General features: G+C 32.1%; 1 protein-coding gene across 1 annotated transcript; it reads left to right on the top strand.

Annotated features, from left to right (window-relative positions):
* Positions 1-8336: 8336 nt before the first annotated feature.
* On the top strand, positions 8337-13965 carry LOC144546724 (phosphatidate cytidylyltransferase 1-like). The gene is made up of 11 exons (XM_078295272.1): positions 8337-8720; positions 9422-9675; positions 10164-10315; positions 10423-10564; positions 10913-11069; positions 11371-11418; positions 11507-11593; positions 12110-12238; positions 12429-12485; positions 13142-13225; positions 13615-13965. Exons 1-11 carry the CDS (start codon positions 8643-8645, stop codon positions 13702-13704), a joined length of 1278 nt encoding a protein of 425 aa, XP_078151398.1. The 5' UTR covers positions 8337-8642; the 3' UTR covers positions 13705-13965.
* The last annotated feature ends 406 nt before the right edge of the window (positions 13966-14371 follow it).

Below are 14371 nucleotides of genomic sequence, written 5' to 3'. Positions count from 1 at the left end.
ATTAATCAAGGCTTTGTTTCTCATCTTGATTTCTGAAATTAAACAGGGGTTAATTCTTGACTGCTACGGAAGCAAAATTCCCAAAATTGTAATTTATTGTTTCCGCTATAACAACTATAACAAATTTAACATATGAAGCAAGAAAATATATAAATATAATGGTAAATGAAGATGTAATTATGTAAGAAGCGAGCCACGTCTATGGTGCAGCTGCACCTATTGAATTTATTCACTGGTATTAATGTGTATTGTAAGCTTGTAGCCGAGTTCTGGTATTACAAAATTTTGTTACTATAAAATACTATTAACTTTCTTAATTTTTAAATGTTTAAATTTGAAACTTGCACTTAAATCTGAAAAATAATTAATCTTGTTCTTTTAGAGGATTAATATATCCATGTAAAATTTTACAATATATCAGTTTCTTTGTTATACTAAATCAAGATGCTGAAATAAAGGATAATAATTGTACATTTGTTTGCCTCCCAATTATCTTCTTTACAAAATGATGGACGGTTGTCTGTTATACCCTGTAAGTTGACTTTATATCAAAAACAAATTAGAGGTCTTCTCATAATACCGTGTCATAAACTTTGGCTTCACAACTTAAAAAATAAAAAACAAGCAAAAAGAAGTTCCAAATTTAACAAGCACAATAAATGACTCAGTAACACAAATTAACAAGCACAATAAATGACTCAGTAAATGACTCAGTAACACAAATTTAACAAGTTCCAATTATCTGCTTTCAAATTTATTTTTTCTACAAAATAAATGACTCAGTAACACAAATTAACAAGCACAATAAATGACACAGTACCACAAATTAACAAACACACTAAACCGAAAATAAAATAGACAAATCAGTCATTCAATCAATCGATGCAAATGACATCACATCATGATCAAGTTTAGAATTAGACTCCGCTTGTGACACTGACGCATTAGATCTGGCGTGAAAAATATGAGTGGCCATGACAGCTCGATAGGTAAGCAAGTCTGCTTGCTCCATTAATGTTTGTGCATGAGCACGGAGCTCGATTGCATGCTCCCTTAATGCATGTGCATGAGCACGAAGCTGGATGGCCCATTGGGCAGCCGTCTCTGCTTCCTGTGTCCTTTTAACCGCTTCTTCCTCTGCAACATAAAAAAAATAAACAAATTTATTGGATTTATAGATGGTTATGCATGCACGCGCTATATCTCTTGCTAACAATTTTCCTTAACTAATACTTTTTTTTAATGAAAGGGTTGGAGGCCACCAATATAAGAAAAAAATTTCTCTATTCGGGTTTCGAACTATGACCTCCAATATAAGAGGACATGTGACTTTGTTCTTGAATTAAAGAATTACTTGACATTATGAAAATATAAATATATAATCAATAAAAAATTTACCATTTTGAGAGATTTCCGAAGATATTTCTCTCGCAACAAAGAGGTTGATCAACTGTCTCTTAGAAGTCTTAGAGGTTCTTTTTCTCTTGAGAGATGGGTTTCGTATCCGTTGAAGCACCTTCATCGTCTCAGGCTTCTCCTCCATCTCAAGTAACACAAACAATTATGTAAAATTAATAAACAAATGGTTTCATGTATGATTAAGTGCCTCAGGGGTAATTTATTTATATGAGAAGCACTACCGCCTTTCCATACTTAGGTTGTTCAAAATATATAATTAGGAATATCTATTTACTTTCCTTAAACACAGCGTAAGTTCTTAAAGTAAGATAATTATTTTTAGTAATAGAAAAACCTAATGTGGTGAAAGACAAACAACATTCCATACTTAAATCAGTATACCTATTTTTAGTATCAACATTTGTAAGTCATACCCCAAAATGTTAAACAAATTGAACTTTCTAAAATTTAGAAAATATTCTATTTCAAGAAAAATGCAAATTCTAAAATTTTACAAACTTGTACTCTTAGCAAACTTTTGATGCTCTCTCACTCTCTAAAAAAGTATTGGATTGTAGAAACGCCGAAATTTTGAAACATGAATCTGATTAAAATAAATAATGTTCGAGTTTATTTTTCATTTAAATTATTACCTATTTCCTTACAAAAAATGATAATTTAGACACATCCAAGTTTATATACATCCAGAATAAAGGTATATCATTTAATAAGAAATATGAATTAAGGTATATCATATGAATTATAACCTAGCTGTGTGTGCTATATTTCGTAGTAATATGGTATGCGAATAATTCACGTATAATTTGCATATAATTTTTTTTTTTGACGTTTCTAAATCGAATATCGAATAAAATACAAATAAAACACACAAAAAATGTATTACACATTTTATTCGTAAATAAAATGCGAACTTTATTTTTTAGAGCTGATTTTTTTTTTTTGCTTCCTTGTGGTACTGAATTATTTTCAATTTATATATGAATTACAAACTTCTAATCTGAACTAAATCAGAATAATTTATTTGTCAGTATATATTTCAAAAGCTTATCCTGTTATCCATGTTAAAAGGTGTATTTTGCACAAAGTAAAGTAACTTAAAGATAGTGTAACAACGATATCATTTTTTCCAAAGAGAGATGTTAGGCGAGTGGGGGCCCGCCACATGGATGAATTGTTGTTTCTCAGTAAATCTTCTGTAACCGATCGATATGTATGCACTGTGATGTACTTCTTTTAACCCGTATTTGCCCTCTGTAGTCGCCGCTGCAGACAAGACTACACCATTTTGGTTTTTAGCAATATTTCGATGAAATTGAGAGATATGTCGCCCGTTAGATCTAAATCTTGTGCGGATCATGATGATGATAAACGGCCCAAAACACTCCGGGGCCCTAAAGTGGCCTGGATGTCCCCACTCCCAAGAGGAATTTTATGTATACCACTCAAAAAAAAACTTCAATATTCTGTATTTTTCTCCACTAAATTTATTATGACATTTACCTTGCTCAATTTATTAATATGTATTGTAGGTTTGTAGCCTAGTCCTGACAGTATAAAATTTTGTTGTTTTAAAATATTAATAACTTTCTTAATTTTTAAATCTTGAAATTTGAAACTTAAATTTCAATCTAAATCATTAATATCTTGTTCTATTACAGGATGAATCCATGTAAATTTTTACGATCAATCTCAGGAGCGTTAGAAAATTTAATATAACATATTAAAATTTTATTTATTTTAAGATTGTAGTGATTATCATTTATCAGTCTCCTAAATCAAAAGAATTCTATTTTCTAAGTTGATTTTATACGTAAAAACAAATTATAGGTCTTCTCATAATGTCGTGTGCCCGTGACACAAGCTTGAGCTTGACAATTAAAAAAACTAGAAAAAAAAAAGAAATTCTTGATTTAATATTTCTACAAAATAAATAACAACTCCATAATTTATTTTTTCTAAAAATAAATGACTTAGTACCACAAATTAACAAGCACAATAAATAACTCAATACCACAAACTAACAAGCACACTAAACCGAATGTAAAATAGATAAATATGTCATTCAATCAATTGATGCAAACAACACCACATCATGATCAGATTTAGAATTAGATGCTGCTTCAATTGACTAGAAAAATGTCCTAGAGTTGTTATACTCAAAGGTCGAGAGTTCGATTTCCCCTCACGAACCTTGGTAGCTACTACTAAGTTTTCAAAAAAAGAAAGAAAAGAATTAGATGTTGCTTGTGACACTGACACATTAGATATGGCGTCAAGAGTACAAGAGGCTATGATGGGCTGATGGCTCGATAGGTGGCTAGGTCTGCTCGCTCAATGCATGTCCTGAATACGAGCGGCCATAATGGCCATGACGGCCGTGACAACCGTCTCCACTTCCTGTGATCTTCTAACTTCTTCCTCCGCTGCAACATCCGAAAATTAAAACAAATTTAATAAATCTGTATATGCAAGTCATCTCTCTTGCTAGCAATTTGCTCTAAATGATACTTTTATTGTAGTGAGGGAGTTGGATGCCATCCAACATTCTTTTTAAACTTTTGCTACACGGCCGTTGCCCGTTGGTACAGTGAATTGATTTAGCGTAGAAGATTCGGCCCCAAAAAAAAAAAAAAAAGATGAGACAGGTGTCGACCGCCCAGTGGTCAAGAGGCGAGCGTGGGCCCCCCACAAGGGTGAATGTTATTTCTCCGTAAATCTTCTGTGACCGATCAACATGTATGCACTGTGATGTACTTTTTTAATTCATATTTCCCATAGTAAGTAGTAACAAATGAATAATTCGAGTTCGGTTCGGCATAATCAAAAGTTCGTGATTCGGGAATAATTCGGATATAATTCAAGAATTATTTGGAATTATATTTAAATTATTTTTATGTTTTTCATTAAACAGTTGGAAAATGAAAAGTAGCTGTCAAAAGTTTTTAAGTTTTTCAAATATCAATCTTTTTTTAATCAAATTTTCAAAAATCAATTCACTGCCAAAAGTGAAGATCCATGTGTAACTGTGCAAGTAGCTGAAAACTTTGAATCATTAGTGTGAACTACAGTAGCTGCTAAAAGGATTTTTTTTTTTTGATTGGAAGCCACACAATAGCCGCTAAAAGTTAAAGCTCCATAGTGTAAAGAACACATAAAATGACGCCACGTAGCAAATATCATATCTCACCCACGTGGTGAGGACGTCTAAAATAGCCCGACGTTCATGTAAAGGAGAAATGAGAGCCACATTTACGAATTCTCTGTGATACGAGCGATGAATAATTCAGAAAATTTGCGATTTTTTCGCGTTTTATTTAGTCAAAGATTCGGTCAACCGTATATTCGCTGTTTGGTTCGAAAACATCCAAAAAATATTTTATTTGCGAATTAAACACGAATAAAATGCGAATCTTATCACTGTGGTTTTATTTCCCCTCTATAGTGGCCGCTGTACACTAGACTACACCATTTTAAGTTTTAGGAATATTTAGATGAAATTGAGAGATATATGGCCCGTTAGATCGAAATCTAGTGCGCAACATCATGAGGATAAACGGCCCAAAACACCCCGTGGCCCTAATCTGGCCTGGATATCACCCCCTCGTCCCTACCCTTATAGTTGAAGGGATATAAATTTGAAAATCTCATATAGTAAAAAAGAAAGGAGGAATTCATGTATACCACTCAAAAACTTCAAAATTTTGTATTTGTCCCTTCTAAGTTCATAATATCACATTTATCTTTCTAAATTTCAAAAACTTACAAATTTATCGATTTCTTTTTGAAATATTCGCAGAGGCTACAAAGTCGTGAGCGGGGCTCGACCTTTGGGTGACCATAGTCTTAGGACCTTTTTTTCCTAGCCAACTTTGCTACCGCCCCATCACCAAATTTACCGATTTTATTGCCTTTTTTATATTAAGACTCATTCAAAAGTTAAAACAAAAAAACATATGTAGCTGTTTCATGAAAACTTTAGGAGTGAGTCTATGGGTACTATGCATATTACGATTTGGCACCGTGCTACGGCTCTATATTCGAGTTTTCAAATCCTAACGGTTGATCCGAACCGTTCATCTTGTTCTCCATATTAATATGTGTCTGGAGAACAAATTTTACATTTTTTGAAATTTTTTTACTATTTTTTTAGATTTATTGAAAATCACTGTTTTTGGATGGTCCAGAATTTTCAGATCAAGTGATTTTCTAAATATCTAAAAAAATAGTAAACAAATTTCAAAAAATGTAAAATTTGGTCTCCAAACACATATTAATATGGAGAACAAGATGAACGGTTCGGATCGACTGTTAGGATTTGAAAACTCAAATATAGAGCCGTAGCACGGTAACAACCCGTGATATGCATAGTACCATAGACTCACTCAAACTTTAGTCCTCTAATTGATTGGTTTTTTAGGACTAATGTTTTCTACTAATGATACATACACAATAAATTTTAGGTATACATACTTCAAAAATAGTGAAATTAACCATTTGTCATTAGAAATCGATCAAATACAAGACTGATGTTTTATTGAAACATTCTACATAATTTTTTATTTTTAATGTGGGTAAAATTGGTATTTTATACATTTAAAATGAGTTCTGATAGAAAATAAAATAAAATGGATATATTTGTGAGTTTTTAAATTTAGAAGGATAATATGATATTATGAACTTTAGAGGAATTGATACATAATATTGAGTTTGGCTAGTATAACATTAGTATCATTTCAACCTATATAACACCAACTCTAAAACATATCAAATCGATTTCAAACGGTGAATCCAACCCGTTCAAACCGATCTACTTCATTAGTTGTGCGTTTACATGCAAAATTTATAACTTTTCAAATTTATTTAGTATTAAGTCAAGCGGTCAAATGTGTGAGTTTTTAAATTAATTTTTCAATATTTTTTCCGTTTGATTTAATACTAAATTAACTCGAAAATATAAAAAATTTGTATTTAAATGCATCATTCATAATGTAAATCGGTTTGAACGGTTTGAATTAGTCGTTCGAAGTCGATTTGATAGGTTTTAGAGTTGGTGTTATATAGGTTGAAATGACACTAATGTTATATTAGCCAAACTCCATAATATTATTGTTTTTAGGGGTATAGATGAAATTGCCCCTAAAAAGAAAGAACAACCGCAAGTGTCACAACTCACACCATGTTGCTCCATCGAGACCATGTCCACTCTTTCCAAGCGGCCAAGTAATATGATAACGATAATTATAGTGTTAGTTCAGAATAAATAAAGTGTCAATATGTTAGACTTAGACTTGATGTCGATCTTAAATATATAAATTAGGTTTAATTTTAAGATTCGCTCCAAGAAATTGTATGAAAACAACTTTTTTTACTAAGACATTTGTCCATAAAAAAAACCTTGCATCAATAAAATATGAACATAAATTAATACCTTCTTTGAAACGCAAAAGAAGTTTAGTAGTTGTTATACCTAAAGAATATTATTACACCTCAGACACATTAAATATTATCTACAGAAGTGAAAAATAAAAATAATGAACTGTATAAGCAAAGAAGCAAAACAATATCGGACGGATGGAAAAATGAATAATATGATAAAATCAAGGAGTTAAAAAATAAAAGAAAAACTAAATTCTCTCTATGTATTTATATAGTTTTAAATTAGAACAAAATGATAATTTTTGTTGAGTTAGGCTGGGGTGCTATGGATAGCATAGAGGCCTCTATGCTACGGCTCAATATTCGAGTTTTCAAAATTCAAACGGTCGATCCGAACCGTTATCTTATTCTCCATATTAATATCTGCTTGGAGACCAAATTTTACATTTTTCTGAATTTTTTTACTATTTATTAAGCCACTTTGAAAATCGCTAATCCAACGGTTTTACTGTTTTGTGCAGCCACCGTTGGATCAACAATTTTGTAAAATACTTAATAAATAGTAAAAAAATTCATAAAAATGTAAAATTTGGTCTCCAAGCAGATATTAATATGGAGAATAAGATGAACGGTTCGGATCGACCGTTTGGATTTTGAAAATTCGAATATTGAGCCGTAGCATAGAGGCCTCTATGCTATCCATAGCACCCCAGCCTAACTCATTTTTGTTACGTTCAAGTGTCAATAGAGATTTTGTAAACATGGATGAATTTGGGGAAAGAAGATATATGGGAATACAATTGAAAAAGAACGGTTTGAATTTAGTCTCAGTCAGGCTAAAAGAATTTTGGTGTTTATTATTAAATATGGGATTCATATTGAGATTTTTATCAGAGTTAAAAGAATAGTCTGAATTTTCTTATAATACTCTCAGGTAATTCTAACACATATCCGAATTCGAAAGGAGGCGGATTTACAAGTAAGCATGTTCGTTTATACAAGGAAAAATAAAAGTTAAATTTGACTTACTAGAAAGACTATGAATCCTATCTCATAAAAAAAAGGACACATATTAAATTATCGAGAATAATATTCAAAACTGAGTGTATTGAGACTTTTTAATAAATAAAAATGAAAAAAATTGAACTAAACTATTGGAAGCATTTAAATTGACACAAAATAAAACAAAACCAATTCAATTTTTTTTTTTTTTCAAAAATTGTAAAAGTACAAATGTAGAAAAAAATGTTCGAGGAAAATCATACTCGGACGAGGGGAGGGCAGTTTAGAGGGGTAAAGATTTTAACAGAGCACCCTTGACTTCATGCAGCCCATATAGCACATGCAGCGTTATTTTGATTCTATAGTCTATGTGCTGCATGAAGTGATAACTGCTCTGTTAAAATCTTTACCTCAGTTTAGGTTCTTTTGAAATTTGCATATTTTGATTGTTTGCAATTCAAGGAAGTAAATACCAAACTTCTGTTGGTATATTGGTAAATATTTCATAACGAATCGCATTCCGAATCCGATCCGAATCCGAATCAATCCTCCCAGAGTCCCCAGGTGATTTTTTTCTTGTCCAATTGTGATTCGTGAGAGGTTCTTTTCCTTTTATTCTCTTCTCCTCCTCCTCCTCCTTCCTTGATCGCCTCCGGTCTTCTTAGCTAAGGCATCTCTCATTCTCCAGTTAAACCGTGTTCTCTCGAGAACACATCAACCATTTCATGACTTCTGATCTGATTTCAGATCTCCGAGCGCACACCACAAAGTGAACTTGGGTATTTAGTATGTCTTTTTATTAAAGTTTTGACTTGATAGATAGGTTCAAAGGTAACAGAGAAGCAATGCAAACAAACAGCAGTTCTAGTGACATTTCATCGAACAGTGTTGGCCGGGCTAGACACCGAAAGAAGTCTACTGAGGTCAGTTGTCAATTGTTTAATTTGATTTCAAATTTCAAAATTAGTTTGTCAAATAACTCTCCTACTGGTTGTGTAACTTGGGATACTGTACTGAACCAACTAGAAATCAGTCTGTGTTGGTACCAAATTTCTGAAATTTAATCACAATCTGATGATTAACTTTTCAGTTTACCAGTGAGTACTGTTTTTTGTATCCAGTATGGTATAAATTGATTCTGGGATGGATATGTCTTTTGTATTTTAATCAATTTATTTAAGTTCAGAAAATGTCAAATAATTCAACTTATGTAGTGCAATCTGATTAACTCGGCCCCTTATAACAAGCCAAAAGGAATTCATTAGTGCTCTATCTGTTTCAGATAAATTAACATGAAACCAAAGAAATATTCTTCTCTATATTTTCCTCGAAACATTTTCTTTAAATGCCTTGTGTATCTCACTTCAATTATATATACAATACGTAACTAACATGGAAATGGCTAGAAATATTCACAAATATCTTAAAATGTCGAGGTCTTACAAGCAATGGTGAGAAATTGTGGGTCTTGTTTTTTGCTTACATTATTCCGAAGTTGCAAATGCATTTGAAGGATTGAACATAAGCATATATATAAAGTCTTACATACAAAAGTTCAGACACATATAGATAGGAGCATTAATGCATTATTTATTCCTGTGCTCTTAAATTATTCAAATTCCAGGCTGTCACCGATGGAAAGAAAACAAAAGAAACAAATTTGTTGGTCAATGACCAAAACAAGTACAAGTCAATGCTGATTCGTACCTACTCATCTCTATGCATGATGGCCGGATTTGTACTAGTTGTATACATGGGTCATCTTTATATTTGGGCTATGGTTGTGGTTATACAATATTTCATGGCACGAGAGCTTTTTAATTTGCTGATGAGAGTTAACGAAGCGAGACGGCTACCTTGGTTCAGGCTCTTAAATTGGTAACGAACACAATTTTGTTATTCTTTCTTGAAATTCATACTGTGATAACTCTATAGTAATTTGGTTTATTTAATCCTCATTTGGGAAATTGAGTCCCGATTTTTACTGCTAGACATAGTAAGGCATAAATTGCGCTAAGTGTTATAAGACAAAACCATTACTTCAAAGATTAAGCCTAATCAACTGTCTGTGCAACTGATGCTTCATTACTATATCGGTTGGGCGATTTGATTTTTATTTAGTGCAACTTATTTCATTACCTCTCCATTTGGTATATTTTTAAATTAAACCTCATTTGTAAGCCCCAGTCAAGCACGAAGCCTCACTTCCCATTTCTTCCTTTTAAAACTTCCATTTTGAAATTTGCCTTAGTTTATTCTCAAATTGCTTTAACCAAGTACAATTTGGCATCGAATGGTACAGTATTTTTTGGCTATAATTATGCAATCAATAAAGTATTCGAGTGATCTTTCTCTCTTCTTTTCAGGCACTTTTTCTTCACTGCCATGTTATTTACATATGGTCGGTTTCTAAGCCATCATCTTGTCAACACTGTCACAACAGATAAATTGCTATATAAACTCGTCAGTGCACTTGTCAAGTACCAGATGCTGATCTGTTATTTTCTTTACATTGCTGGTAAAATACAAATTCAATTTCAAATTAAGGTGCCAACCCTATGTTGTGCAATAAATGCTTTAATTAAGTCTCAATTTGATCCCTATTATTTTTTTGCATTAATCTAGGGTTTATGTGGTTTATTCTGACTCTGAAGAAAAAGATGTACAAGTATCAGTTCAAGCAATATGCATGGACTCACATGATTCTTCTCTTGGTCTTTGCTCAGTCATCTTTCACCGTTGCAAATATATTTGAAGGAATATTCTGGTAATATCAAACCTTTTTCTAAAATTCACAGAATAGTTGTAGATGTACATATATAACACCTGAGTGACTTGGAGGAAAAAAATAAAGCTTAGGCACTTAGAAAAAATTTATTGAAATTCAATGGGATGTGCCTGAGCCATTATACTAAGTTAATTATTGCGTTGCCTGTTTTAAACATGAAGTATGTTGTATGTTAGTTGCAAGTATGAGATATACCGGTAAATTGCTATAAGACGACATTATTACAATGAAATAATTGCTTTTAATGACTAATTAGCTACGTGTTTGTTAAATTAATTATTTGTGTCATGATTCATTACTTGTGCTGGATTGCTTGTGGTGATGCAGGTTTCTTTTACCAGCTTCTTTGATTGCAATAAATGATGTGGCCGCATATTTCTTTGGTTTCTTTTTTGGGAGAACTCCTCTGATAAAACTCTCTCCAAAGAAGACTTGGGAGGGTTTTATTGGCGCTTCAGTTACTACCATAATCTCTGCCTTTCTGGTGAAAATTTGTCCTTTTTGAGGGTTTTATTAGCAATTTTGGCTTATACTATACAATTCGAAAGTAGAAAATTTATTTGTCTACTAAATGAACCTGTTCCAATAATATCTTCCGTGGTTTCCTTTTGTTATACCTTTCAATGTTCAAACAATGATTCTTGGTTGTATAAAACTTATTTTAAAGTTTGAGCCTTTTGTTTTCCAAAATAAAACCCAAAATCAATACATTGTTACATAAATGATGCACCTTGAATGACAAACTAGGTTACTGTATTTGATGCTAGTTTTGTCTTTTATGGTAGTTGGCACGGGTTATGGGGAGCTTTAAATGCCTTACTTGTCCAAGAAAGGTTTGTCATGCATTCTAATGTTAATCTAAATTTTTTATCAAATTGCAACTGCTCTTTCTCTTATACATACTGTGTTGTATCACAACAGGACTTGTCAACAGGATGGCTTGACTGTGATCCGGGCCCCATGTTCAAGCCCGAGCATTTCTCTTTAGGAGAATGGGTGCCATATTGGGTGAGAGAAGATGCTATATCATTTCTTTATTTTTTAATTTTAGTTGTTAATATGTGACGAAATGAGGATAATAGAATTCCATTTGGTGATTCTTTTTTCAAAAGGGATATATAGAAAAAGCTCAGCTCATCCAAAATTTAGTGAATAGAAATCCAGCAAGTCTGCTCAAGATCGAATTTTGGAAAAAAAGTTCCTCATGAGACCAGAAATTTTTTGGTTCTTCACAAGTTTTAGGAGATTTACCTTAGAAAAATTACTCTAAAATCTAGGTATCAGAAATTTAGATAAAATAATATTTTGGGTGATTAGATACCCTTACTAAAAGCTCATCTATAAGTTTATTTCTTTCTTTTTTGCTTCTTTGGTAGTTTGAATCTGTTGGATTATAATTTATGACCGAAGGCATACTGTCAGAGTTTCAGAAAAATACTAGACATTTCTTCTAGCAATATATATATAATATATATTTTTTGTTGTACATAATGAAATGATTTCTCTTCTTGATGATACCGGAAGTTCCCTTGGAAAGAGGTTGGGATTTTACCAGTACAGTGGCATGCCTTGGCACTAGGTTTATTTGCATCAATAATAGCACCTTTTGGAGGCTTTTTTGCTAGTGGCTTCAAGCGTGCCTTTAAGATTAAGGTGCTGATTTATTCTCTTTATCCACAAATTAAAGAAAAGAATAATTTCATCATGGCCTACCTCAGTGTGTCTTACTCTTACCATAGATATTTGAATTTTTGCATGGTTATATAGGAAAAAATTTCAAATAAAGAGAGGGTCATATGTGAAAATACATTTAACTTATTTTTCATTTGATAAATAATACTAGGATTTCGGTGACAGCATCCCTGGACATGGTGGAATCACTGACAGAATGGATTGTCAGGTAAGTTGCTCCTAGGGACAATTTGTTTGATAATTATAATAATCAAGGAATATAGGACTTCGCATGGAATATTATATAAATATTTTAGCCAGATGCGTGTCAAATTTCTTGCCTTAACATTCTATAAATTTCAGGCAAAAAATAGATAATTATAGACTGTTATATATTTTGCCCTGTACCATTTTATAAACAAAAGTTTTAAAGATATTTAATTATTTTTCAGACAAGCGTACGTATATTTATGGAGAGGGCTTATGCATAAGTTATAGTACAAATAATTGAGTAGAAAGTATGATCACCTGTCAGGCACAACTTTAATTCTTATTATTATATGGGATCTCGATAGTTTATTATAGCCTACAGAAAGTGGGGCCGAGTAACAGCCTCTGAAACTGAAAGATGGGGCCTGATTGTCCTATCTAGAAGTTCATAAAATTTTGACTTGATAAGGCCAATTCCAATCCACTCTTGCTTTATATCAATATTACTTTCTTGTGGACCAACAAAATCATAACTGTACCGGGTGCTTTTTACCAGTAGCAGTACTGTAAGGTACACCCTCCTGGTATGATAGATCGGTTATTGTTATTTTTTAAAGGGTACAATTTTTTGCAACTAATTTACTGAACTTCAATATTTTTTGTCATCTATTTTAGATGGTGATGGCTGTGTTTGCTTACATATATCATCAATCATTCATTGCAAATCAAACTTTCTCAGTTGAAACAATTCTCGATCAGGTAATGTTGGTTTTCTTTCTTTGTTTTTTTCCCTTCAAATTACATGTATAATATTCTACAAAGAACACAACACGGACAAAATACTTGGGGTTGTTTGCAAATCCAATATTAGATTAATGTCACCAGGAAGGTAAATTGGTTGTCAAGTTTACCCATTAATCACAATAATCATGTTATTACTTTGTTAATTTGATGTAAACAGGATTATAGAAGTTGGGGGAAATTAGTTTCTTTGCTAAACAATTGCAGTAATATCAGAATTCACATGTAATATAGATTTTGCAAAGTGGGAGATATGTTACTTTTTATCTGCCAAATACAGTAAAATCACGGGTGCAATTTGCAAAAACCATTGTCATTTACTCATTAATTATTTGCACTTAACTTAGATACTGAGAAATCTTAGTCATGACGAGCAATTCATCCTGTATGAGAAACTTGGTCTAATTTTTCATGGAAGGCAGTTGGAACAAGGCTAAAATGTAAGGAATGCACATCTTCGTTCAGTTCTTTTGAAGTTGTAAATATTTGATTAACTTTTTTTTTCTCTGAAATTTGTTATTGTTTGTGAAATTCAACATCAGTGTGCAGTTGCAATTATGAAAAACTGCTATTTGCCATATTATAGATAATTTGGTTACCTGTCACTTGATTACAGGTCCTAGTTAGTTTGTTAGGTAGGCAATTGTTCTCAAAACCTGTGATATAATTGTATTCGCATATATAATTGCCAAAATAAATTATTCACTTGGACTAATTTCCAACTTAAGAAATGGTTTAATTCAGGTTATCACCTCAAGGAGACTCAATTAAACAATTTTAAACTTGGAACTCGCTAAAAGTGGTTAGCAATTTTAGAATCGTGTATAAGTTGAATGAAAGCAGGAAAGCTTATACATATATTTATAATATTTCACCTTAAAAAATTCTCTTAATTTAAGAGCTTGTAAAGTGGAAATAATAATATCACCATGATGTGCAAAATCAGCTAACATCTGATTTCATACATTATATCTGTAAAGCGTGATAAATAAATTTATGAGACTAATTTGTTGGGATTATCTCTTAGTATTTTATTATTTGCTAAATTGGCAGAGAACTTTTTATCTGGAAGTCCCTCAAAAGTTGCCATCTTTTGCATAAAGT

This window comes from Carex rostrata, chromosome 30 (assembly GCF_964058835.1).
Source record: "Carex rostrata chromosome 30, lpCarRost1.2, whole genome shotgun sequence".
Lineage (NCBI taxonomy): Eukaryota > Viridiplantae > Streptophyta > Magnoliopsida > Poales > Cyperaceae > Carex > Carex rostrata.
This window is presented reverse-complemented; position numbering and strand designations above follow the sequence as displayed.